The sequence below is a fragment of the Mandrillus leucophaeus genome, unplaced genomic scaffold (assembly GCF_000951045.1).
Source record: "Mandrillus leucophaeus isolate KB7577 unplaced genomic scaffold, Mleu.le_1.0 Scaffold86, whole genome shotgun sequence".
In the NCBI taxonomy this organism is placed as follows: Eukaryota; Metazoa; Chordata; class Mammalia; order Primates; family Cercopithecidae; genus Mandrillus; species Mandrillus leucophaeus.
The window spans coordinates 699,970-727,742 of NW_012109363.1; the positions used below are offsets into that span (position 1 = coordinate 699,970).

At 42.5% G+C, this 27,773-nt stretch overlaps 1 protein-coding gene across 1 annotated transcript in view; it reads left to right on the top strand.

The window, feature by feature from the left end:
* Positions 1-27,482, top strand: part of XPO7 (exportin 7) — a 40,623-nt gene extending 13,141 nt beyond the window's left edge. Inside the window, 20 exon segments of the mRNA XM_011968770.1 lie at positions 651-770; positions 2,301-2,447; positions 3,214-3,386; positions 5,228-5,421; positions 6,169-6,274; positions 7,773-7,908; positions 8,413-8,486; positions 9,625-9,705; positions 10,624-10,687; positions 11,095-11,203; positions 12,149-12,255; positions 14,671-14,759; positions 15,800-15,907; positions 19,638-19,720; positions 19,972-20,186; positions 20,417-20,555; positions 22,983-23,143; positions 24,087-24,185; positions 24,783-24,910; positions 25,883-27,482. Coding sequence (XP_011824160.1) covers positions 651-770; positions 2,301-2,447; positions 3,214-3,386; positions 5,228-5,421; positions 6,169-6,274; positions 7,773-7,908; positions 8,413-8,486; positions 9,625-9,705; positions 10,624-10,687; positions 11,095-11,203; positions 12,149-12,255; positions 14,671-14,759; positions 15,800-15,907; positions 19,638-19,720; positions 19,972-20,186; positions 20,417-20,555; positions 22,983-23,143; positions 24,087-24,185; positions 24,783-24,910; positions 25,883-26,114 — 2,565 coding nt within the window. The 3' untranslated portion in view covers positions 26,115-27,482.
* Positions 27,483-27,773: the final 291 nt, after the last annotated feature.

Below are 27,773 nucleotides of genomic sequence, written 5' to 3' on the forward strand. Positions count from 1 at the left end.
TGGAGTCTCTCACTGTTGCCTGGGCTGGAGTGCAGTGGCACAATCTCGGCTCACTGGAGCCTCCACCTCCTGGCTTCAAGCAATTCTCCTGCCTCAGCCTCCCAAGTACCTGGGGTTATAGGTGCCCGCCACCATGCCCAGCTAATTTTTTGTATTTTTAGTAGAGACGGGGTTTCACTATGTTAAGCTGGTCTCAAACTCCTGACCTTGTGATCCGCCTGCCTCAGCCTCCCAAAGTGCTGGGATTACAGGTGTGAGCCACCGCGCCCGGCCGATATGCTTATTTCTTTATAGCATGTATTGACATAAGCACATAATATCTACATGTCAAGCTCAGATTAGCCAAGAAAACTAAATCTAAAACTTTAAAGTATAAATTTCTTGATATTTTTAAGGGTGAAGTAATATATCTTAGCAAGAACAAAGATGCCATTGGAGTGGTCAAAGGAATTTGTACCTAAAGGAATTTCCAAACTGAATTTAAAGGGCTGCTATGGTCTGGTTGGATCTATGCTCTTTTCTTTTCTCTTTTTAAAATAATGTTGTTTCAGATATCCTAAAGAAGGATATTGTAGGAGGTGGAACGTTTCTGGTGAAAATAACTGTACAGTCTTTTTAATCATTGTGTTTGGGTTCTGCCCTGCATTTAGGTATTATCCTGCTTGGTACAGATTGCCTCAGTCAGAAGATCCCTGTTTAACAATGCAGAGAGGGCCAAGTTTCTCTCTCATCTTGTTGATGGTGTTAAACGAATACTGGAAAACCCACAAGTAAGTTTATCTGAGAATTTACATATGTATAGGATTAGTGTGCACCCAGCTGTTATGAGTCAGAAGGAAATCCATCCCAAGGTCCAGTAAATAATTCAGACTGTTGTTCTTCAGGGAAGACTGATGTGAATCTCTATTTGTAGGCCAGTTCTGAGAGCATTTGCCCAAAAGAGGAGCTTACATCCTCCAGCTTCAGAAATGTAGGAGTTACGGGAAAGAATCACTTTGCTATAAGGAAATAAGGAAGAAGCTAGTCATTTTTCCCCCAAGAAATTAAGAATCTAACATCGCCAGGCACAGTGGCTCACACCTGTAATCCCAACACTTTGGGAGGCCAAGGTGGGCATATCACTTGAGGTCAGGAGCTCAAGACCAGCCTTGCCAACATAGTGAAACCCTGTCTCTACTAAAACTACAAAAGAAATTAGCCGGCCATGGCGGCACGTGCCTGTAATCCTAGCTACTTGGGAGGCTGAGGCAGGAGAATCGCTTGAACGCGGGAGGCGGAGGTTGCAGTGACCTGAGATCGTGCCATTGCACTCCAGCTTGGGTGACAGTGAGACTGTCTCAAAAACAAAAAAATCTAACATTTGCTTTTTGATTTTGTTTACCATTTTTAAAAAATGTTTATTGGTAACCTAAGTATATAGGACTGCTTTTAGGTGGGAAGGAATATACTTCTTTCAAATGTTCATTTCATAACTCGATTGCCCTTTTTGTCTTTTGAAGTCCCAGTGATTCAGTATTTTTTTGAAAGTATCACTTCTCTACACTAGAAGAAAATTAAAAAGCAGTTTATTTTAAAATATACTCAGTTTTGTCCCTCTTTTTAAAATTCATTCATTCATTCAACAAATTATATTGAGTACCTACTCTGTACCAGGGATACACCGGTGAACAAAACAAAGTCTTATTCCACATATGCCAACAGAGGAAGACATATCAGGAAACATACAATTAAATATACTGGTAGACTAGATTTTAAAATATCTGTAATATTTGTTATAACTATATCATATAAACAATATATGAATAAATTACAGTAAGTGATATAAATGTATGAAACATTTGTATAACTTTGCTAACTATTGGTTAGTTTTGCTTAATGATCAGTTTGACAGATGTGGAAATGAAAATTTCATTAGATTCCTTTTGTTGGTAGCAATCAATAAGCAGACAAGCTAGTCACGTCTTAAGTCGTGCCCACTTCTGCCATAATGAGCTTTACTGCCTCAGTGTGATCCTCCTGGGCTTCTGTTTCAAACTCTGTCCATTGAGGCTAATAATGTCATCTCATGGAGTTATTACCGTGAACATATGAAATAATAAATGTGACTGTCCCTTTTCAAAGTGACTTTTTAAAAAATTGTTTCTGAACATTATATAGACGTATCATTCTGAATCATGGCCTGCAGCCCAGAAGTTAAAAAGTAGATTTTACCCCTTCCCCCATGCCATCTCAAGTATACATCATTCTTGAAGTATGTTGTCACATTTTACATTTTTATTTTTCTCCTCTGCTATTGCCAGAGTTTATCAGACCCAAACAATTACCATGAGTTTTGCAGACTACTGGCCCGATTGAAGAGTAACTATCAACTGGGAGAACTGGTAAAGGTGGAAAACTACCCTGAGGTCATCCGATTGATAGCCAACTTCACAGTGACCAGCCTACAGGTTTGTCTTTGATTACGTGTGTCTTCCTTCCTAAATACTGTAATCTCTTCTCTTGCTTGTTGGTTTTAACCATGTAAGAATATATTTTTTTTCTTGGCAAAGGTAACCATAAATACAGTATGGCCTTGCAGAGTAGTTACTATTGTGGCCTGTGATTTATGTTTACACAAGTGCAAGTAGTGTGGGGAGAGGAAAATGTGGGAATTACTAGGATAATATTTAGATTCATCCCAGAGAGAATTCCCTCATAGTCACCCCAAAAAAGCCAAGGTTGGAACAGGGAGCTAGACAGAAGAGTAAAAAGAGAGTTGATGCCCTATCTTTCTTAGTCGTGTAATATAGAACAATGGGTCTCAAATTTTATGGCTTGTATCACAGTCATCTAGGAGACTGATGAAAAAATTTAGATTCTTGAATCTTATCCCCATAATTTCTGGTTCACTAGGTCCTAATGGTAGAGCCTTGGTGTGTCTAACAATTTCTTCAGGTGATTCTCATGCATACTAATGGTTGAGACCCACTTATACATGGCTTTCCTTGTGGTAAGGCTTACACTGCCAGCATAGAGCAGCCCTTCTCATTAGATGCTTACTCTCTGAAATGCTAATAAACACATTTAACTAGTTGTCATACACAGACCAAAGCCCACAAAAGTCTATCCTCTTTTTTAAAAAAAGAAAAAAGTCTTTATCTTCTGTGTTGATAGTATGGGACTAACGTGTACAGAAATGAAAAATGTGCCTTCTGCTTTTCTACTTTTCTTTAGCACTGGGAATTTGCTCCAAATAGTGTGCACTATCTTCTGAGCCTGTGGCAGCGTCTGGCAGCCTCTGTGCCGTATGTCAAAGCCACAGAGCCCCACATGCTGGAAACTTACACTCCTGAGGTCACCAAAGCCTACATCACATCCCGGTTGGAATCTGTGCACATCATACTGAGGTAAGGAAACTTAGCCTCATTCATCCCCGCACCAGTGGTCTATTGTCACACTCCCTAGAGATCAGACACCCCATTGGCAAAAAGGTACTCGAAGGTTGTCTCATTGGAGCTGCTGCTGTTCATGATTCTTTTTCCTTGTCAGCAGAGTAGCCTGAGAGCATAAAGCCTGATAGAATGGTCTTGTTGCTTGAACCTTTATATTCTATTCATATTCCCCCTTTTCACTGTCCATAGCAATATCTTTGAATACCAAGTATATCCATATGTTTGTCCTTGTCGCTGTTTTTCTTTCAATGTGAGAAACATTTATAAGATATAGATGATAAGAATTATAATGTGTAACTTATAGGTGCTTAATGTGAACTCCTAAAGAAATAAGTGGATAAAGATTACACAATCTAGTTGTCAATTATAATGCCAGAGCTAGAACACATAAGAATTCTAAGCCCCTGATCACTGATTGCATTACATTCACACATGGTTTCTGTCTACATTGACTTAACTGAACCAAAAACCCGTAGCTAAAGAAGTGTCAAGCCCTTTCAAAAATGACCTATATTAAATGAAATTATCCCTGTTTAGATAGCTTTCTTCTTTTCACTGGCTGTTTGTCAAGAGAATTTACTTGGAGTCTAAGGGTCTGGGGCCTTTTTAAGTTGGATTCTTAATTTGCTTAGCCCCAAGTGCATTGAATAGTCGTGAGTTATAGTCTTAACTGTTTATGACTTGAATCAGTTCAAAATCTGAGTATTCATGAAGTTCACCAGCAGGCCTTCTCCTGTCATCTCCATAGCTTCCACTCCTGAGGATTCAGCTGGCTTTAGTGAGGCATTGTTGGGGAGTGGTTATATGTTTGTAGGCTCTGGGGCCAGATAGCCAGTTAGTAGCTGTGTACTCTTGGGCAAGCTGCTCCATTTCTGTATTTGTAAAATTCAAATAATAATAGGCCTACCTCATAAGATTCTTACAAGGATTAAATTAGTATGACCTGGCGCAGTGTGTAGCACGTGGTAAGCACACAGCTAGTTTTAGTGCTGCTGCTGCTGCTCCTGCTGCGGCTGCTGCTGGCATTATCATACTGCAGTGTAACAACAGAAAAGCTCCTCAGTGGACAAGATGTTAAAATCTAGGAGCTGGCAGATAAAGCAAGACCTAGTACAGGTCCACAATGCCTTGTCTGCAATTCCAAAGTCAAAGATGTGACAAAAGAAATTTCCTCATCAGTTTGGCATTAGAATTCACTTGTTACAAAACTGGACAGGAGTTGGTATGAGACCATTTATAGTTTTCTTTTTAAATCCTACTTCGTATGACCATTTATAATATTCATAAGTTTTGCTATAGGAACGTTGAGTTTGATGTGCCACAAAGCCCATCAAGGGTTTTATATGATGTGGTAGAAGCATCATACTGCCTTCCTCCAATCTGAACAGTTCTGAATTCCAAGACACATCTAGCCACAATGGCCTCCCACACAAGACTGTGTACTTATCCTATAGTTTACTATAGTCAGGAACAAGCGAAAGACTAAGAGTCAAGAGGTCAGAGAGGTGAGAAGGGCAGGACTTTGAGGTTTAAGGCAGAAAAACATTAAGAGTTGAGAATTCAGATTGTAAGATTTGACACCAACAAGCAGAATATACCTAAGGGAGACTGATGCTAAGGCGAAGACATTGGCCTTCTGCCTCATTAAACATTCTTCCTTGGGAAAAAGTAATGTTGGGATGTAGGCCTCTACAGTCGGAAATGGTGGCTAAGTGAAGAAGTCAGAGAGCTGCTATAATGGGGAAATCAGTAGTCATATTTTAAGAGCGCTGCCTTCCTTCTTCCCTTGGGAATAGAGATGGCCTGGAAGATCCTCTGGAGGATACGGGGCTGGTCCAGCAGCAGTTGGACCAGCTGTCCACCATTGGGCGTTGTGAGTATGAGAAGACCTGTGCACTCCTCGTGCAGTTGTTTGACCAGTCGGCCCAGTCGTACCAGGAGCTGCTACAGAGCGCCAGCGCAAGCCCAATGGACATTGCAGTGCAGGAGGGTGAGTGTGCAGCATGCTGGGAACTCAAGACCTGTGAGGAGATATTGTCCAGTACCCTTTCATTCATTGCCACCTCTTTCCTACCTCCCTGCAAAAGGATTCTTTCATCATCAGTTACCTCCATATGCACAAAAATCTTTATGAATGAATAAATCCCTCAGGGGACTAGGGAAGAAGAACTGAAATCACATCTGCAGTGGGATTTTGTTTTACGAGATGAAGTCTTGCTATGTTGCCCACGTGGGCCTTGTACTTCTTGGCTCAAGTGATCCTCCTGCCTCAGCCTCCCAAAGTAGCTGGGACTACAGGCATGTGCCACCACACCTGGCTCCTGTCTACTTTTTAATGCCCCACAGCACAGCTGGGACCAGGCCGAGAGGTTTATGACTACTAAATAAAGGCCTAGGGGAAACAGGGAGATAAGTACAGACAGTAACCTGGGCTTCCTCTTTTCACCAGGCCTGGCTGGTGTTTGTAACATAGCACTGTGCCCAGCTTGGGTGTTTTAACTCTAAGGAAATACTACACTAAAAATAATGGCCTTGTCTGATACAGAAACGTTGGTTACCTAACGAATTTCCCCCTTAGCATTGCTCTTAACCAAAGCAGAGAAGTAGCCATTCTCTGTAAGAAAAGTAAGACTTTATGGTTTCACCATAGTGTTCTTAAGATTAAGGAAGTTCAGAGTGAGGAATGTCTTTAAGAAACTATCACTGGAGGTGACACTGGGTCTGTCTCCTGCTGTAGGAAGGCTGACATGGCTGGTTTACATTATTGGAGCAGTGATCGGTGGCCGGGTTTCTTTTGCCAGCACTGATGAGCAAGACGCCATGGATGGTGAGCTTGTCTGTCGGTAAGTGCTCCCTACAGAAGCTCTCCACTCCACCTCGCTGGCACTTCTCCACTCCCCGATAGGGTCCTCTCCACTTACAGAACATAATCTTAACATGCTAACTGCCCATGAGACACAGCTTTCAAGCCTTTTATAAGTGCCGTGATAACTCTGCCTATGATCTTTACTTTAAAAACAAAAACAAAAACAAAACCAGTAATTCAGCAAGGAAATAATGGACACAGAATTAGGAAAACTAAAGCAGAGATTCTCTGTTACGTCTGTTTAAGAACAATATTTCATGGTTAGTAAAATATGGATTGCTTTTGCCATCCCAAAATAAGTCTAAAAGGAAACTGTGGTTCTTTAAAGTTCACCAGCGATGGAGTTACAGAGTTCCTACAGCCTTTCAAACCTCTTGGCCATACATTTCAAGTTATTTTGCATCTGTGCAGTTCTCATTTTATCAAAACTTTTTAAAAATTTTTTTGGAGATGGAATATCGCTCTGTCACCCAGAGCAGAGTGCAGTGGCGCTATCTCAGCTCACTGAAGCCTCTGCCTCCGTGTCGTGGGTTCTCCCAGGTTCGAGCGATTCTCCCAGGTTCAAGCGATTCTCCTGCCTCAGCCTCTCAAGTAGGTATGATTACAGGCACATGCCACCGCATCTGGCTAATTTTTGTGTTTTTAGTGAGATGGGGTTTCACCATGTTGGCCAGGCTGGTCTCGAACTCCTGACCTCAGGTGATCCACCTGCCTCGGCCTCCCAGACTGCTAGGATTACAGGCATGAGCCACTGCGCCCAGCCTTCAATATATATATATATATCTTCTGAAAATCCTCATTTGTTTCTTTCCACCCCCATTTTGTTTATCAGATGCCCATTTGCCCAGAGGTCCCTTAATCCTGACAAAAGTCTCCGTAGCATTTCCCACTGGCGTTTTTTGAAGAGTTGAGCAAAGCTTTAAGTAAGAATGAAATCTAATGCTTTCTGATTCTGCAGCCCAGTTCAGTACTGCGTGTGTCATAATTTTAGTTCAAACAATGTCTTGCAGACTGGTTCTGAGCTTGAGTGTAGCAACACAATGATGGAGTCTCATTCACTCATGGTGTGTCACAAATAGTTAACTATTCCCACACTCAAATGTCAAATGACTCACTTATTATGACATCTGTATTTGCATTCACTCACTTGCATTCCCGTATCCTTTCTTTTGGGGAGAGGGTACAGAGAAAAGGGATGAAGTCACAGGTAGCATTTCTGCTAGTAATCCGTGGAAGTGTTACCTACCTGTGAACATCATCCTTCATGTGTCACCATTCCTTTCATGGCTCTGTGAGAAAAAAAGATGGAAAACTCGTGGTCTAGTCCTGTCTCCCTCATTTATATAGATGAACTTGATTGCAGGAGATTGCTCTACCCAAGTACAGGCATATATGACCACGTCAAGATAGCTTGGGTTGTCTAGAGTAACAAGGATGTCCTGCTGTTGAGAGAATCATTGCTCCTCTTCCTCCAGGGTACTCCAGCTGATGAACCTAACAGATTCTCGTTTGGCCCAGGCGGGTAATGAGAAGCTAGAGTTGGCCATGCTGAGCTTTTTTGAACAGTTTCGTAAGATCTACATTGGGGACCAAGTGCAGAAATCCTCTAAGGTAATAGCCTGTTAATTGGCTTCCCTTAGTTCTCACTTCTTCTCACTTGTGCGATTGCTGATAGAGGGAAACAGTTGCTGATAGTTCACATAACCTCCAGATTTCAGGTAATAGGACAGTGCAAATGTTTTCTCTTAGCTTTTAAATTCTGGGAGATTCATCAAAGAATTGGGCCCATTTCTCTAGTGCTTAACAAATGGCCAGTCAAAACATCTGTTGTTCTCCCACAAATGGGCAATTCTTAGCCTCCATGCATGAATTAATATTCAGAACAGCAGAAGATTTGGACTGTCTTTTTGTAATTTCAGGATTGAAAGGGACCAGTAAGATTGCTCAGCATCTGTCCAGTAATACTTAGAAACTAGCTTATCCCTTCAGTAAAGTCCTCTCTAGGAGTCTTGTCCATTTTCTTCCACATCTTACCCACGAGTATGGGCAAAAATAGTACCGGGATGTGATTGTTCTAATTCATGTGTTCTGGTTACTTTCTCTTCTTAACACCAGCTGTACCGCCGACTCTCAGAAGTTCTGGGCTTGAATGATGAGACCATGGTCCTAAGCGTCTTCATAGGAAAAATGTAAGTGTTTCAGCTTGCCACCAGCAAGAGTCCTTTGCAATCCTGTTGCAACTGTAAAATGTGATCTTGGCATTGTGCTGCCAGTGCCTGGTATTCCAGCATTGATCGTTTGCGTCAGAAAATTGTGCATTTGAGTGTGTGACAAGCTGTGCTTAGAGATATGGCCCGGCCCCAGAGCATTCCAGGCTTGTACAGGCAAGGATTTAATTTTGTTCTTGCAGAATCTCCTCTTTAGCCTCTGGAATCACAGGTGAAACCCTGTCATGTCATTAGCAAAACAGACCTCCACCCCAGTAATTGCTGCTCAGCCCCTCACCCAGTTGCCGTGCTCCAGGGATGCCCAGCGTAGGCATTCACTTTCTGTTGCTGATTTCCTCTAGTTATCCCCTCGAAGGGGAAAGCCCCACTTAAAAATGGGCTTATTCCTCCCAGAAAACATCACACCCTTTAAGAGTGTTGAGTCTCCAAAATCTAGTGCTGCTGTTTGAACTGTCTTCAGAGTTGGAGCTCCTAATTGGCCCTTTTTTATTTTTTTACGTTATACCCCTTCGGTTACATTTTGCCCTTTTTAGGAGCTCAATTTATCAAAGCACACACTAGGAGCCAAATATATTACCCAGGGCTGTGTGCAGAGTGACATTTTGCCTCCTGCCAACTGTCCCAACCCTAAACACTCATATCCATGAGCTGGTTAATAATTTAAGATGGAAAAAGCAAAGGGGGTCTAAAGGACTCTGCCAGCCAAGAATCCAGAAGCAAGGGCTACTAGAATTCTGCAGCTGACAGTGGATGGTGCAGGTGCAGAATTGCATACGTCTGCATGTTATCACTGCCGCAGAAATCTCTTACCCTTGCTGCAGAAATCAGCCCTGGAGTGCCCCAGAATTCCAAGGGCCTGGGTATGGGCCAGTGTAGCTTTGGAACCAAGTAGTGAAGATTATCTGAAGGATAATTTTTCTAGTCAACCAAATGTAAGTACAGAGATTTCCTACCCATCTTTTTTTGTGGTCGTGATGTCTGTGAATTGGTGGTGCAGATGTGTGGTGACTTTTGATGAATGACTTTCTCTTCTCCCAGCCCTCAAGGAAACCAGCAAATCAAAGGGGTCTCCTGCTTTTTTTTTCTTTTTGTCCTCCAGCATCACCAACTTGAAGTACTGGGGCCGTTGTGAACCAATCACCTCCAAGACACTACAGCTTCTCAATGACCTCTCCATTGGATATCCTTTTCTAAGCTAGTTTCTGTGCACAACAGAAAGTGGCATGCTACAGTCTTAGAATCATGGCCTCCTGCTCTTTCCACTTCAGTTTAACTTTAGTGTGTACTCACATAGCTTCCATTTTCCTAGGAGTCCAAAAACGCCAATGCCCATGCAGAATATAGGAATAATTTCAGACCCCAAAAATGAGCCGACACCCGACCTGATAGTTCAGTACAGATTTATCCCTGTCTATTCCTAAGTTCCGGAAGTGCATAGTAGCCCCATCTCATAGGTACACACTCTGTGTGACCAAGGTTTTAGTATCCTTAGTAGAGACAAACTCCTTCTTCGGTTGTCCCATCAGCTGGTTGGTAGAAACATCCTGATTCCAAACTTTATGATTGAAGTAATGACTATACTTCCTCTTGACTTGAACTAGATCTGCTATAAAGTTTGAATTGCTGTAGGGCAGCTTTTCACAATCAGGAGTCTGCAAGAAGGGTAAACCCTGTAAAATTATTGAAGTGATTTTCTTCTCGCTTCTCCAAATACTGTATATAGCTAGTACCATTCTAAATAGGAAAGAAGTTCATTAATTGTACACAATATATGCCTCTTAGGCAGGGGTTTAGGGCCTAAATCTCCCTTGGAACACCCACTGAGAAAAGCCATTTTAGGATATTCATGATTGTTTGGGGAAACTGCTAGGTTTATCTATTTTCTTACAAATAGGAGTTTGGTATAGGTGTTTTCTTATTGATTAAATAGTGTTTAGAAGAGAACACATTTTTTCATATTTGGCAGTGGTATACTCAAGTTTTTTTTTTTTTTTTTTAAGATATTTGGGTAAACTGTTCTTTATTCTGGAAAGTTTCCATCTGCCTTAGAGTCTCGGTCTGCTTCACACTTTCCTTGACCTTCTTCCTTTGTCTTTACGTACAGTAGTGTAAGGAAGCTAGTGAAGCTTAGTGCGGTACAGTTCATGCTGAACAATCACACGGTGAGTGATTTTAGCTTTTTTTCTGCCCCTCCTACCACCCACACATACACTTTCTTGACACACAAAGGAGATATTTAAATTGAGGTCCTGGGTATTGCTACAGCAAAAACTGTGGTCCTGATTCCCACCACACTGCCAGATTACACTTACTGTCATCAGAATGGCTCTTTGAGATCCACATGATCTGAGTTATGGTGAAGTCACCTACTGCTACTCATACTGCAGATAAATTAGTAATAGTAACAACGGTAGCCTGCCTTCAAAAAAAAAAAAAAAAACCTTCAGATCCTCAAGGAATGACTACATAGCCGTTGGCTTGAAAGGGCTCAGTACTTCTCTGATTACTGGCTTGCATTCTGCCTCTAACTCATGTTTTTACCTTTAACTTGTTTTCTTTTTTTCAATAGAGCGAGCACTTTTCATTTTTGGGTATTAACAATCAGTCCAACCTGACAGACATGCGGTGTCGAACTACCTTCTACACAGCACTGGGGCGTCTCCTCATGGTGGATTTAGGTACCGTAAGAAATCGTAGTGGCTCATGAAGTCATCTGGCACTATTCTAAATTTTTATTTGAGGACTGAAAACTAGATGTTGGGGAGGGCTTTTCTGTTATTTCAACGTAACAAAACTATCTGAAATAACAGTCTGATTTCACCAAGAACAGAGCATGCTGTCGAGGTCCTTGTAACTGAAAGAGAGTAACAGTCTGCTCCTGAAATTTTCATCCGATATGCAGTGGCTTTAAAATTTTCTTCATATTCTTCGGGTGTTAAATAAAGGAATTGAGATTCCTAAATATATCTTGTTGGCCAGATAACTTCACCCCACAGGGAGGTATACACCCACTTGAAACAATCAACATGACTTTTTATTATCCAGTTTTCTAGCACAGATGAGCCAGAAGGGCTTAATCACTTTTGTAGCAGTGGTGGTGATATTAGCAGTTTCAGGTCAGTTAATAACTAAAGCTCAGTGGTATTACTCTAATTTTCAGCTGTTTAAATTTAATCCTACCAAAATGACATAAAACCTTCTAGGTTTATGAAAGATGACTTTTTTAAAAATTGAGTGTGAATGAAACCTCTGTACCCATTTGAAGTTTGAGTCTCATCTAGTTCTCACGCACCAGCTTCATTCTTTTCTCCAATGACTTGCTAATTCTCAGCAAGGCAAAATAAATAAATAACATAGTACCTTATACACATACCAATCTCTGATACTGTGGCTCAGCATCAACAAACCTAGCCTAGACTAGGTGATTTCTGTCATCTTCTAGTTTAAAAATTCTGTTTCTATATATACATGTTATTCTTAAATTGCTACCAATACCTGTTGGGATAATAAAGGGACCCCCTTGAGTTCTCCTGGGTCTGCTCATCTTTCATCCCATCTTCCCATGTATGCACAGCTTTGAATTCTTGGTATTGGGGTTATACCCTGCGATGTTTCCTTTACAGGAGAGGATGAAGATCAGTATGAGCAGTTCATGCTGCCACTCACAGCAGCGTTTGAGGCTGTGGCCCAGATGTTTAGCACCAATAGTTTCAACGAGCAGGAGGCAAAGGTGAGTGAGTCTTTTACCCAGTAATTAATCAGCTTCTGGTTTAGGGCAGTCCCTGATTGAAAATTGTGCTTGACCGTAAACTATCCACTGCCTTAGCTTTTTTTAATATCTTGTACTTCTAGGGTTTTGGAATTGCAGAACCAGATTTGTAAACTTCTATTTTTATATTACAATGTATTTGCTTAAGTAGCTCTTAGGATTTTTTTTATCTGAGTTTTCAAATATATTAGCATAAAGTTGTTTACAGTTTTCTTACTGCCTTTTTAATCTCAGTTTTATCTTTAATTACATCCCCTTCTCATTTTTAATACTGCTCATTAGTGACAAGTTGGGTTTTCTTAAAATTGTGGTAAAAAACAAAGTTTACCATCTTTACCATTTTTACATGTACAGTTCAGTGATGTCAAGTATTTCTACATTGTTGTGAAATAGATCTTCAGAATCCATGATTTTAATATGGAACATTTTCATTATTCAGTTTTTTGTGATTTCTAATATCCACTGAGATTTCTTCTTTGATACTTGAGTCATTTAGAAGGTTTAAGAATTTCCACATATATGAGTTTTTATTTTTAATTTTTTTTTTAGAGACAGAGTCTGACTCTGTTGCCCAGGCTGGAGTACAGTGGCATGATCCTAGCTCACTGCAAGCCTTGAACTCTCGGCTCAAGCAGAGTCCTCCTGCCCCAGCTTCCCATGTGGCTGGGATTATAGGCATGAGACACTATGCCCAGTGAATTTCCACATACATGGAATTCTGAGTTCTTGTTTTCTAACTCTTAGAATTGTCATTTCTTGATTGTTGCTTTCCTCATCTTTTTACTTCATACATACTGTTCTCTTGACCTATGTCAAAATCAGAAGACACCAGGATGTTAGTATTGGTAGGACTTTTTACAGTATTCCTCAGGGCACCAAGGCTGAATGGTAGAACTACCAGATAGCCAGGGTATTGCCAGAAAAAATGCCAGGCTTTACCTAACATTCTAAAGCTCTCCTTTTTCATCTTTAGCCTTTTCTTTTTCCATCTACAAATCAGCAGGGTAGACAGAAAGCAATACTTAATCCAGACCTCTCTCCCCTTTATACTTGTGTTTTAGGGTCTGAGATAGGTACCATTCAAAGCCTGGGTTATTCTGGAACATATAGCAACTGTAGGCTAGAGTATCAACCAGTATCAAGGATTTAGGGATATCAGTGAATATCAGCCCTGTTCCCATTATATGGTATTAGTTTCATGTAAAGCAAGTAAAATTAACCAAAAGAACAACCTTGGTAGTGGACTACAGCTATCACCCACTTCTTTGTCATGTCCCATGTAGTCTTTTAAGATACTGACCCAGTCTCAGACTGGAAAACTGAGCTTGTGGTATCAGCTTAGGAGAGAACTGTTTGCTTACAAGCAGACTGTTAAAAGAAGGGATGTTTTTGCCAAATGTGTCAAGATCCCCAAATGTGCAACCTTCTTGAGCATACTGATGACGACCAGATATTGTTGTTGTTCTGTCTCCACGTTTGGAGACAAATCCCAAAGTACGATTTTTAAAGTAGTTTTATTGCTGTTCATGTCCCAAGTAAAAGTTTTATTGAGAGAGTGAGTATTGGATTTGGAGTCTTGGTGTTATGTATGAGTCCTGATCTGGGCCCTCCTACTACCTGGCAGCATGACTGGGGGAAGTTTTTTGGCCTCTTTAAGCATCAGTCTCTTTTTCTGCAAATGGAGAGTACAGATTAAACATAGTCTCATCTAGATGGCCCACCCAAAGGGAGAGGTGCTGTGTAGACTCCCCTTTGTCTTCCTCTTGGCAGGGCCTGCATCTGACTTCCTTTAGGGTATAAACCATTAGGGTATATATGACTCTTCTACCTCTTCTTCTTTGGGACTTCTGTTTTTCTTTTTTGCTTTTTTCTGACTTTTTGAGTGGGTTTCTTTGCCATGTGTTTCTCTGTCTCTTTGTCTCTCTCTCCCCTCCTTCCCTCCCTCCCTCCCCTCATTTCCTCCCTCCCTCCCCTCATTTCCTCCCTCCCTCCCCTCATTTCCTCCCTCCCTCCCTCCCTCCCCGCCTTTCCTCCCTGCCTCCCTCCCCTCCTTTCCTCCCTGGGTGGACTCAAAGCTTTTTCACTTTTTACATGTGATGTATTACTTCAATGTCTAAAAACCTTATCAGCCTCTATTTTTGCTATGAACGAGGAACCTATTTTCTTGGCAAAACAAACTTCCAAAGCTAACAAACTTCAAACTTCCAAAACATAATGAAAATATGCCATTCTAGCGTAGAAGAGATTGAATCAGAATATTTGAGAAGGAGTGTTTGTTGAACAGTGAGAGGAAGAACTTGATGACACATGTGTGGAATCCTCATTAGACTGTTGCAGTTTTGTCTTCTATTTTAACATTTTTGCCTTCTACTACAGCGAACTCTAGTTGGCCTAGTAAGAGACCTGAGAGGGATCGCTTTCGCTTTCAATGCCAAGACCAGCTTCATGATGCTCTTTGAATGGATGTATCCTAACTCAAACTAGGAGCACACTACAGCATGCCTTAACTGGAGTGTGATTGGGTGATGGGGTCCAGAGAGGGTGTGGGGGGAAGGGAGGGTAGTGAGGCAAAGAAGATGAAGAGTTACCCAGAAGGCCTATATATGTCCTGGAAGCCACCTTGTGACAGACATAAGGTTGTCTGAGGTTAGAACATGAATGAGGTAGTCTCCCAGTTTTTCTTTTGGATCTCAAATATAAATGCCTGCGGAACTATATACCACTGTAGACCTGTTGGTTTTGCTATATTTAGAGAGATGTTTCAGTCTACTAAAAAAAATTAAAAGGCCGGGCGCGGTGGCTCGCGCCTGTAATCCCAGCACTTAGGGAGGCTGAGGTGGGCGGATCACGACGTCAGGAGATCAAGACCATCCTGGCTAAGATGGTGAAACCCCGTCTCTACTAAAAAACACAAAAAATTAGCCGGGCGTGGTGGCGTGCGCCTGTAGTCCTAGCTACTCGGGAGGCTGAGGCAGGAGAATGGTGTGAACCTGGGAGGCGGAGCTTGCAGTGAGCCAAGATCACACCACTGCACTCCAGCCTGGGTGACAGAGCGAGACTCCGTCTCAGAAAACATAAAAATAAAAAAAAAAAAAATGATAAAAAACAACTTTTACAAATTAGGAAGTCTGACTTTACTGACTTCATACCCTTATGCAGATTATTTCAAATCCAGTTGCCTCTTTAATAGTTATGTAAAGGAAATGAACTGATCCCCTATAATACCATAGAAGTGATGAAAGGATAAGTAACAATATGAAATACATCATACTCTTCAGAAGAAGGGCACTATGTAAACTAAAATGTATTATTAGATGCCTTTTACAGGTTAACGCAAAATCACTTTAGTATCTTCTGGTTAGAAAGACCCTAAGATTAGCAAGCAAGAGACAGGAACTTAAAGAACTGTAATTTGACAAGTTTGTGCTTGGCTAGTGCTGAAAAACACTTTTAAATTCTGTACCTTTCTGGAATCAGAAATCTTTCCTTAGCTTCTCATTTACAGATATCCATCCTATATGCCAATTCTCCAACGGGCAATTGAGCTCTGGTACCATGATCCAGCCTGTACTACACCTGTACTCAAGTTGATGGCTGAGTTAGTTCATAATAGGTAAGCAGGAGGCAGAGCTTGCAAGGGCACATCTGCCCTGTTATCTGAGAGAATTTGCTGTATCTAGTGCTTTGGGCAGATTGTGGGAGATAATAAGATTCGTTGCTGCATTTTAAAATTTGAAAAGTTTTTCTGTTTTTGTTTGTTTGAAAGAATAGTATTCCTAACTACACAAAACCATAGTCAACTGCAGGAAATAAGTCACTTTTTTTTTTCTTTTTTTTTTTTGAGGTGGAGTCTTGCTCTGTCTCCCAGGCTGGAATGCAGTGGCACAATCTTGGCTCACTGCAAGCTCCGCCCCCTGGGTTCACTCCATTCTCCTGCGTCAGCCTCCCGAGTAGCTGGGACTATAGGTGCCCACCACCACGCCCGGCCGATTTTTGTATTTTTAGTAGAGACGGAGTTTCACCATGTTAGTCAGGATGGTCTCAATATCCTGACCTCGTGATATGCCTGCCTCGGCCTCCCAAAGTGCTGGGATTACAGGCATGAGCCACCACGCCCGGCCAGTAAGTCACTTTTAAAAAGTCTCCAGTGGGGCACGGTGGCTCATGCCTGTAATCCTAGCTCTTTGGGAGGCCAAGGTGGGCAGATTGCTTGAATGCAGTAGTTCTAGATCAGCCTGGGCAACGTGGTGAAACTCACCTCTACAAAAAATTAGCTGGACATGGTAGCACACAACTGTAGTCCCAGCTACTCAGGAGGCTGAGATAGGAAGATCACTTTAGCCTGGGAGGCAGAAGTTGCAGTGAGCCAAGATTATGCCATTACACTCCAGCCTGGGTGACAGAACAAGACCCTGTCTCAAAATAAGTAAAATAAAAAGAATCGCCAGATGTCCATTCTTAGGAGAAGTAAATTTGGCAACCAAGATTCTGATTTCCTGCCCACAGATACAAAAGTTAACATCTGGTAATGGTGTCTTGTCCATCACATTTCATGGTTAGAGACATTGAGAAGGTTAGGTATTGGAATACCCTTCCTTAAGAAAGGTATTTATTAGAGAGGTTGTGGCAGGATCAATAAAAATTTGCTTTTAAAAAGTGAGAAAGAAGGCCGGGCGCGGTGGCTCACGCCTGTAATCCCAGCACTTTGGGAGGCCAAGGCGGGTGGATCACAAGGTCAGGAGATGGAGACCACGGTGAAACCCCGTCTCTACTAAAAATACAAAAAATTAGCCGGGCGCGGTGGCAGGCGCCTGTAGTCCCAGCTACTCGGGAGGCTGAGGTAGAAGAATGGCGGGAACCCAGGAGACGGAGCTTGCAGTGAGCCGAGATCGCGCCACTGCACTCCAGCCTGGGCGACAGAGCGAGGCTCCATCTCAAAAAAAAAAAAAAGTGAGAAAGATTTTCAAAACACCAAATTAAGGATAGTGAAAAAGAAAAGTCTAGCATCTTAGCTTTCCTAGAATTTCAGGAATGGGCATTGGTCTCTCATGGCAGTCCTGAGAGAATTAATAAGGTCTTTATTTTTATTTATTTATTTATTTATTTATTTATTTATTTTGAGACGGAGTTTCGCTCTTGTTGCCCAGGCTGAAGTGCAATGGCACTATCTTGGCTCACTGCAACTTACGCCTCTCAGGTTCAAGCAGTTCTCCTGCCTCAGCCTCCCAAGTAGCTGGGGTTATAGGCATGCACCACCACGCCCAGCTAATTTTGTGTTTTTAGTAGAAACGGGGTTTCTCCATGTTGGTCAGGCTGGTCTTGATCTCCCGACCTGAGGTGATCGCCCGCCTCGGCCTCCCAAAGTGCTAGGATTACAGGCGTGAGCCACCATGCCCAGCAGAATTAGTAAGTTTTAAAACTGCCTTACGGAGTGGGTAATACTTAAAGAGGCTATAACTTCCCAGGAGACTTATATTCAAGAGTTACTCATTTATAAAATAGATACTTGAGAGCAGTTGCTCTTTGCCAAAACTTTTTTTTTTTTTTTTTTTTTTTTTTGAGATGGAGTGTGGCTCTGTCGCTCAGACTGGAGTGCAGTGGTGTGATGTCGGCTCACTGCAAGCTCCACCTCCCGGGTTCACACCATTCTCCTGCCTCAGCCTCCTGAGTAACTGGGACTACAAGTGCCCACCACCACACCTGGCTAATTTTTTTGTATTTTTAGTAGAGACGGGGTTTCACCATGTTAGCCAGGATGGTCTCGATCTCCTGACCTCGTGATCCGCCCACCTCAGTCTCCCAAAGTGCTGGGATTACAGGTGTGAGCCACCGTGGCCGGCCTCTTTGCCAAAACTTCTTAGCCACTATGCCAGACAAAATCTCTACCCTCTTTGATTTTACAAATGGTGGGGAAGACATACAATAAAAACACGTATGAAAGATCTTTCCAGTGATTAAGGGCCATGAAACAAAATAAAACAAGGCAGTAAAATAGAGGGGAATTGAAGGACAGGAGGGTCGGGGAAGACCTCTCAGAGAAGGTAATATTAACTAGGATCTAAATGACAAGAAAGATTCCAGTAGCCCTGCAAAGATAAGGAGTCTTCTAAACAGAAAACAGCTGCAGGAGTCCTGAGATAGGACAAGCTTGTTGGGACTTGTGGCAGGAGCCTGGTTGGTGGGGGAGTCTGTGGGAGTGGGTCAGACCAGCGAGCGGAGCCAGATAATCTAGCACCTTTGCACAGCAGTGATGAGGAGTGGCATTGATTCTCGTCGCAGTGGGAAGCCGCTCAAGTGTTTTCAACAAGGGATTAAAATTATCTCATTTAAGTTTTTGAAAGGCTACCATGTGAAGAATGGGACTGAAGGCAGATTAGAAGCAGAGAGAATATAAGGGAAAGGTGGATTTGGGGTTATTTTAGAGTTAGATGTTGATGAATTCAATGTGGGGGTGTAGGAAAGAGGAAGTAGGAAGGACTCCTGGGCTTTTCAGGTCTTACCAACTTGAATCTAATAAAGCTCATCAAAACATAGAGCAGACAAAAGAGTCAGGAACTTACAACCAAGATGGTTACAAATTTTGGCCTTCTCTGTCTGACTTCTTTTGGACCATTCCAAGTCCCTATGCATCGTTTCTTCATATAAAATGGTAACAATGCTTTGGCCCCTCCCTCAGTTGCCACTGAAGCCGTAAAGGTGAAGGGCTCTGCATTAGTATCAAGAGGCGATGGGTAGAAAGTATACTTTAATCAAGGCCAGGCGCAGTGGCTCACGCCTGTAATCCCAGCACTTCGGGAGGCTGAGGTGGGCGGATCACAAGGTCAGGAGATGGAGACCATCCTGGTTAACACGGTGAAACCCCGTCTCTACTAAAAATACAAAAAATTAGCCGGGCATGGTGGCTGGTGCCTATAGTCCCAGCTACTTTGGAGGCTGAGGCAGAAGAATGTTGTGAACCCAAGAGGCGAAGCTTGCAGTGAGCTGAGATCGCACCACTGCACTCTAGCCTGGGTGACAGAGCAAGACTCCGTCTCAAAAAAAAAGAAAATATACTTTAATCAAATAAGAATTTTCAAATAGTAATTTTATCTGCTGCTGCATTTTTTTTCTTATAAATGTTTTTAATTTGAGCAGCAGAATCTGAATCTAGCATGTTGGTCTTCAGGGTAGAAACTACTTCATGGTTAAATGTCTATAACTTGGTTATTCTCATATTAGGATAGGCAATTGCTTATCTTAATGTAAATATAGGATCACCCAAAGTACTCAGATGAGAGCCTCAAGTACCCCAGTCTTCCAAGAAAACACCTCTGACTTTTTCTCCTTCTGTGCTCTCTGCTCAGATCCCAGCGACTCCAGTTTGATGTCTCTTCCCCCAATGGCATCTTACTCTTCCGAGAAACCAGCAAGATGATAACAATGTATGGTAAGTGCTTCAGATAATCATGCCTCTAGAAGTTAATTTCAGCTCAGTCACCACACTGTAACCAGCATGTGGGTCTCCAGCCAGCCCTGGCAGGAGCCAGGACAGCATTCCTATGTATGCTAATACGTGTGCATTAGAGTGCCACCTGTCACCAGGGACCTGCTAGAACTTGTATGCCTTTGGAGTAGGAAGGCTGAACTAAACGAGCACTTCTAATGTGGTTGAATAACATATATGACATATCTACTCAGGCAATCGCATCCTGACACTAGGAGAGGTCCCAAAGGATCAGGTCTATGCTCTGAAGCTCAAGGGCATCTCCATCTGCTTCTCCATGCTGAAGGCTGCTCTCAGTGGGAGTTACGTCAATTTTGGAGTCTTTCGTCTCTATGGAGATGATGCCCTGGACAATGCTCTGCAGACCTTCATCAAGCTGCTCCTCTCTATTCCCCACAGTGATCTCTTGGTAAGCCTTACACTGCATTGCCAGAATCTTGTTCCTCATCACATTCAGCCTTTTTCACCTGAGACCATGATTAAACACTGCTCTTGAGAAACTATATAAGCTAGCTCCTTTTGCTGTAACTAAGTCTTCTGTTTTCCCAGCTGAAAGGAGCTAAGCTATTTAAGATCGTCCCCCTGCATGCTGGAGTGCATAGTGCCTAAGCTGATTTTCTTCTTCCTCCTCTCCCACAGGATTACCCCAAGCTCAGCCAGTCTTATTATTCACTACTGGAAGTCCTGACCCAGGACCATATGAACTTTATTGCAAGCCTGGAACCTCGTGTCATCATGTATATTCTCTCTTCCATTTCTGAAGGACTTACTGCACTTGGTAAGCACCTGGGTGGGGTGAGTTGGTAGCTTTGTTTTTTACCACTTAACTAAACAGAAAGAGAGAATCTTGCCCCAGTGTCCAAAAAGATCACTGCCTTGGGGGTTTGGCCATAACAATAAAGTATATAATGCACAGCACATGCTCATCCAGCAGACACTCACTGATCGCCTCCTAAGTACAAGGCACTGTGGAAGCACTGAGGATACAGTAATTAACAACATATAGTCCCGTCCTTAAGGGGCTTATCTGGTGGGTAGAACAGACACATGAGCAAACAACTGCCTGTTTACCATACTTAACCATTTAAACATTACAATAGGGGTGAGTACAGAGTGCTACACAAGCCCTCAAGAATACCTAGACTCCTGGTAATGAGGAGGTCAGGATCAAGGAAGACTGGCTGGAAGACTTGGCATCAAAGCATAAACCTAAAAGCTGGACAGGTGTTACTCTGGTTAGCCAGGGAGGGTTCCTAGCAGCAGAGACAGCAAGCACTTGCACCTGTAGACGAAGGAACCAGGAAATCCAGACGGCTGGCACACTAGTCCAGAGGAGTCAGGAATGAATTGAAGCTTTAGAGATAAGCAGGAGCAAATCTGGAGATCTTGAGGGGGATCCGCCCATAAGCTGTATTAGGCCGTTTGAATTGTGTCCTGAGGGCCGTGGAGGCTAGGGAAAGGTTTCATGCAGCTAGCTCCGTAAGTTTTTTCATCCTAGTCCATATGGCTCCTGTCAACCATTTTGTTTCTAGGCTACCTTCCAACAATCTTTTTTTTTTTTTTTTTTTGAGACTGAGTCGCTCTGTCGCCCAGGCAGAAATCTCGGCTCACTGCAACCTCTGCCTCCCGAGTTCACGCCATTCTCCTGCCTCAGCCTCCTGAGTAGTTGGGACTATAGGCACCCACCACCACACCTGGCTAATTTTTTTGTATTTTTAGTAGAGACGGGGTTTCACCATGTTAGCCAGGATGGTCTCGATCTCCTGACCTCGTGATCTGCCTGGCTCGGCCTCCCATAGTACTGAGATTACAGGCATGAGGTACTGTGCCTGGCCCAACAATCTTATGTGTTCAGGGAATAAAACACATTTTTATATTACGCTGAACAAAACGTTAGTAGGAAGATTAAGTCAACTGCCAAATAGTGATGATATATTGCAAATACACATAGACTGACTTTTGGATTATCAACTGTGGTGAATTATCCATGCCTCTGTGCCACTTTGATACACATTGACTTCCATCATTCTATCAGGGTGCGTAGCCATACCTAGTACAGTCCAATCAAGGTATCAGCCCTTGTTTTGGAAGACTTTTTTGTATCTTATTGAAAATACAGGGACCTGGCCGGGCATGGTGGCTCACGCCTGTAATCCCAGCACTTTGGGAGGCTGAGGCAGGCAGATCACAAGGTCAGGAGTTCAAGAGCAACCTGGCCAATATGGTGAAACCCTGTCTCTACTAAAAATACAGAAATTAGCTGGGCGTGGTGGCACGTGCCTGTAGTCCCAGCTACTCTGGAGGCTGAGGCAGAAGAATCGCTTGAACCCGGGAGGTAGAGGTTGCAGTGAGCCAAGATCGTGCCACTGCACTCCAGCCTGGGCGACAGAACAAGATTCAGTCTCAAAAAGAAAAAAAAGAAAAGAGAAAGTAGAGGGACCTTTGCATAAACTGTCAGTCCCGTAGGAATCAGAGACTTGTTTACTCTTTTAAGGGTTCAGCCCCTTAGTCCTTTGGCCTCACCTCATCAGAGTTCTGTCCACAGGTTGTGCTGTACTGTTGCCTTTGTAAAGATGTATAGATGAGTCTGCAGCTCCCCCCAGAGATGCTTTGGAGATAAACAGATGATGCAGCACACCCTATTCTAACAAACAATAAACATTCAGAGGCTACATCAATCTGGGTTTAATTACATCCCACTGGTAACTCAGAGCATAGGCTCATAAGCCAGGCTTCTTGGATTCTAATCACAGCTCCTGCAGTTACTAGCAGTTGATCATTAGGCCAATGCATAACCTCTCCTAATTCTAGTTTCCTCATGTGTAAAACAAAAAACCTACTTCCTGAATTCTTGAGAGGATAAATTAGAGATAACACCTATAAGGTACTTAGAACAAAATCTGGCACAAAAAAAGCACTTGCTGAATCGAACTGTTTGTTATTTTGTGTGAGGCAGAAGACGTATATACATCCACAACACATTGAGCCAATAATTTCGGTATTTTTTATTACCACATACTCACTTTCAAACATAGAAATTGAGCCCTGCTATACAATGAGGGTGAGAGGTTAACATGAGTCATCTTGAGCAACCACCTTGGCTGAATTGGCCACAGTACCCTAATGGATCTCACCCAAAGATAGTCCATATTTGCTCAGGCCACCATCAGTAGCTCTGCCCTACCCCTACCTTTCTTTCTTACAGACACCATGGTATGCACAGGCTGCTGCTCCTGCCTGGACCATATTGTAACATACCTCTTCAAGCAGCTATCACGTAGCACCAAGAAGAGGACCACACCCCTGAACCAGGAGAGCGACCGCTTTCTGCACATCATGCAGCAGCATCCAGAGATGATCCAGCAGGTAAGAAAGTGGAGGCATAGGAGGCAGTGATGGGGTGTCCCACAGAGGAAGGACCTCTGCAAGACAGGGGAGCCCACACATGATTAACGTAACATCTCATCAGGTTCCTGCTGCTGAGATGAAGTCCGTGTCTTAAAGTTGCAGTGGATTTTGAGTTTGCCAGGTAATCACTGGATGTAGAAAAAACTCAGGTTCTGGATTATTATTCTTGAGTGTCACAACGACCCCTGTGCCCTGGACCTATCTCATGAGCACTATCCTCTATCCGTGAAAATTACTTCGCTCACCCGCTGCTGTAAATAGAGCAAGAGTTAGCAGCATCCAGCTTTCTAAAGGCCTGCGTTCCTGTTTACAGAACAGGAACAAGAATGTAAGACAGAAGGAAATAACTGGCCACAGAGAGATCAAACCATATGCTTGCTTTTATTTTATTTGTATGTGTCTTGAAGTAACTTACAGAAATACATGTTAGATGAAAATAGATAAGGAAATGGGATCAGTGACTATTGAGATTTTAGCCAGTATTACCTTTGTCCACACTGTTCTCTAAAGAAGCAGAGAAATAATTCAGAACTCCATCACGTTCACAAAATGTCATAAAGCTGTCAACTCTGAGTACCTGGAAGGGATCATGCAAGGTGGTTTTGCTTACTGTAATTTTGTTACGTGACCCCATCCCATTCCCCACAAGTCGGGGTGACCTGGAAAGATCCATTTGTAAGTGAAGTAATCAAACCAATTTTAAGAATAAGAAAGGAAATGAGTATCTTAGAAGAAAAGGTAACCTTGAAATATAAGACTCAGATGAAGCTTCACAAACTATTTGTCTGATTTACCCTATACAGAAAAGGCCTTCAGCCTAATACACTCCTGTATTTGGAATCTGTCGTTTTATCTTGGGTAGCAGTACATTAGGTCACTGCATCAAATTCTCTATTTTCAGATGCTGTCCACGGTGCTGAACATCATCATCTTTGAAGACTGTAGGAACCAGTGGTCTATGTCCCGACCACTACTTGGCTTGATATTGCTTAATGAAAAGGTGAGAGAGCCGGCTCCCTGGTGCCAACCCCAGAAGCAGTGAAAACCACGCACTTGCTATCACCAAGCACTGGGAGAAATGTGTATAGAAACACCCCACGGTGGTGAAACAGGGAAAATGGGTCATTTACTGAGCATGTCCCTTTCAATTCACATTTGTGCTTTCAATATCACATAATCACTTAACTGTTAGAAGTCAGCATGTGTGGTAGCTCACAGACACAGGATAAAGGAGGGTTTCCCCTAGGCAGTAAAAGAAACCTTTCAAGGAAATAATGTACCTGGGTATCAGAGGACCTAAAACCTAAGTTCCAGTTCTAGCTCTGCTATAAACAAGTCTTGAGATTCCGATAAAAGAAAGGTCTGGATCAGATGACCCTTTTAAAGTACTTTACAATTTAAAAATTCTTTATTTTCTTAGTAGGATGAAGACATATTATCCCGCAAGTGCTTGCCTGAAATTTTTTTTTAAGTGTCCAATTTTAGTAGATACTCCATTCCTCCTTAGAGAAAAACATTCTTCAACCCTGCAGATGACAGAGGGCTAATCTGCCTTCCCCTGCTTCTCTTACCTTCTGTTCCACTCCTTGCCCCACAGTATTTTTCTGACCTAAGGAACAGTATCGTGAACAGCCAGCCACCAGAGAAGCAGCAGGCCATGCACCTGTGTTTTGAGAACCTGATGGAAGGCATTGAGCGAAATCTTCTTACGAAAAACAGAGACAGGTGAGTATAGAGCGTCCTGCCTAGAAACCTCAATTGCTATTTTTCAAATCAACGAAACAGGCAGTTCCTTTAAAGTGTTTGTACATCTGTGTTTGGAGGCCATCTAAAGCAGTGCTATCCAATAGAAAAGTGAGCCATGTTAAACAGGCAGAATTTATTTTAATAATATATTTTATTTAACCCATTGTATCTAAAATACTGTATCAATGTGTAATCAATATTTTTAAATTGTGGGTTTTCACATTCTTTTTGTACTACATTTTCACAATCCTGTGTACTTTACATTTAACAGCATATGTCAGTTCATATATTTTCATCAGAAATACTTGATCCATATTTAGATTTCATAAATTTACAGTTGACAAAGTAGGTTCCCATAATACCCAGATTGTTTCAGACATACCTAGGGATTTTCCAATAACTGCATTGTGTATCTGGGCTTTGCAATTAATTTTTAAATCTTATTTAATTTTAATTAATTTAAAATAAGGCATTTTAATTTAAAATTAAGATGCAGTTGGGGAGCTGAATGTTAAATTGTATTTAATTTGGATTCATTTTCTCAGTCACACTGGCCATAATTTAGGGGCTCGGTAGCCGTATGCGGTTATCAGCTGCCCTATTGGACAGCACGGCACTACACCACATGGTCTTGCTGCATTAAGAAATGAGATGGCTTCATTGGCTTACTGCCCTCACGTGTGAGGGCAACTTCCTACCTCTGTCAGTGAGATTTCTTTTGTGCTGCCATGAGCCCATGGTAGCCCTCAGGGCCCCAGATTTGACCAGATCTCTAGGCCAACTTTCTCTTAGAGTCTTAAGACTGAAATTAACTGATCTTTGAAACAGAACCCATCAATTCATACATTCTACTTCCCATGGTTTAAAAAAAAAAAAAAAAACCTGTTAGGCAAATACCTCCCCCCACCCCCACCACTCTCCTCCCCCAACCCACATGCATCCTCTCTGCAGGTTCACCCAGAACCTGTCAGCATTCCGTCGAGAAGTCAACGACTCGATGAAGAATTCCACTTATGGCGTGAATAGCAATGACATGATGAGCTGACACCTCCTTGGACTCTACCTGTACAGAGCAGCGTCCCTTTGGTTTGGCCCAGAGGGGCGAACAATTGCAAGGGAGAGGGCCTGGCTGATCCTGGCTCTTTTCTCCAGGGGTGTGGGGAAAATGGCAAAGGTCAACTAGCTACATCCCCAGGGAACAGGGGTGTGAGTGCACTCACTAGGGGGCAGGGCGCTGCTGGTTCCTGGGGGACTGGGTGGGAAGGGTGGTGGGAGGAGATAAGAGACACAAACTGAGACTCCAGCCTCTCTTCCTGGGGCCACCCAAGGGGGGAGAACCCCTAGTGTCCTGCCACAACCTGCCTTGTATAAACATGTACATTTTTTCATAACATTTTGAACAAGGTTTATATTGACTCAAGTTTAAAAACAAAAAGTGTGACTGAAAAATTTTTACAGAGTCTAGTGCACCAATGCTGATGTGAGGGGTTGTGTATGCGAGTGAAGAAAATGTGTATTCTGGTGGCCTGAAGCTTTACTGGACAAGGATGTGTGAGAGTGCAGAGATATATTTAGTGACACAGTAGAGAGGCAAAAAAAAAAAAAAAAAAGCTAAAATTCCAAATGTATATTTTTTCGTATTGCCCTGTCCTCACCCAGAAATATCACTTCCTGTTACTGTATTAACCCTTGTTATTAGGAACTCTAAGCCATGCCAGAACACCGTCCCTCCCCTTGGACCATATAGATTCTGCCCTGGGTCCCTAGCCCCTTGCAGTGATAAATAACTCCAGCTAAAAGTGTTTGGTGTTCTTATCTCCATCCTCTTTCCTACTTTGCTTACCCTCATCCTCAGACAGATGCCTCTTGCTTTTAAAAGTTGGATTTAACGACGTGTTGTAGGGTTCTTGGTCTCTGTGAAGGTAGAGACCAGAGAGAAGGAAGTGAGCCCACTGCTCTCCTGTGGAGCAATGTGGGTGAGTCCACCAGAGGCCCTGCTGTGTGTGGCCAATAAATTTTAGTCTTCCCCAGCCCTCGAGGCAGTGTGTGTGGATGTATGCGTGTGGATATTTATATATGTACCCTGCACTCATGAATGTATGAACTGGAGGAAGTTACTACAGTGGAGGGGTTCTTAATAACAAGGTCTACCTAGCATGAAGTATTTAACATTCTCCCACCCCTTAAAAAATATACATTTTTATAAAATGAAAACCATAATAAATGTTTTGAATATTAAAAAAAGAAATAACCTACAGAGGAAAATTAATGGAGAAAGCTATTTGCCTTGTACTTTTTCCACAACTGTTGCTGCTAGTTGTACACATCTCTAGTTCAGCTCTTGCCCACGGGACACTCATCAATTAGGTTTTATTTTTATTTCTCTCCTCTACCCCCAGAAACAAGCCTGTTAATTTTTTTCCCTTCTCCTCTGGCGACTGTGTGATGAATCCTTTCTTGCGTGATCAGGTTGCGGATAGACTTGTAAGGGTGTTTGCTGCATACAGTGTAAGCATTGTGACCGCCAATAAACTTCAATGGTTTCTACTGACCTGGCTTCAGCAATCATGTCCAGTGTGCGTCCAAGGACGTGTCTCACTCAAAACACGTGAATATGTGTGAAACCTTCTTTAAAAGCCCGTGAATGACAGGGGCCCCTCCACCTGATCAAATTCACTTGTTTCTCATTGTACAAAGTCTGACTCAGTTTCTTTCAAAAGTATATGATTGATATATCTCTGTCAACAAAACCAGTCACATGCTATTGTCCACAGCTATGAAGCAGAAGCCATTCTACTTTTCTGTTAGCTTTCAAATAATAACATGGCTACTAGCAGACAAG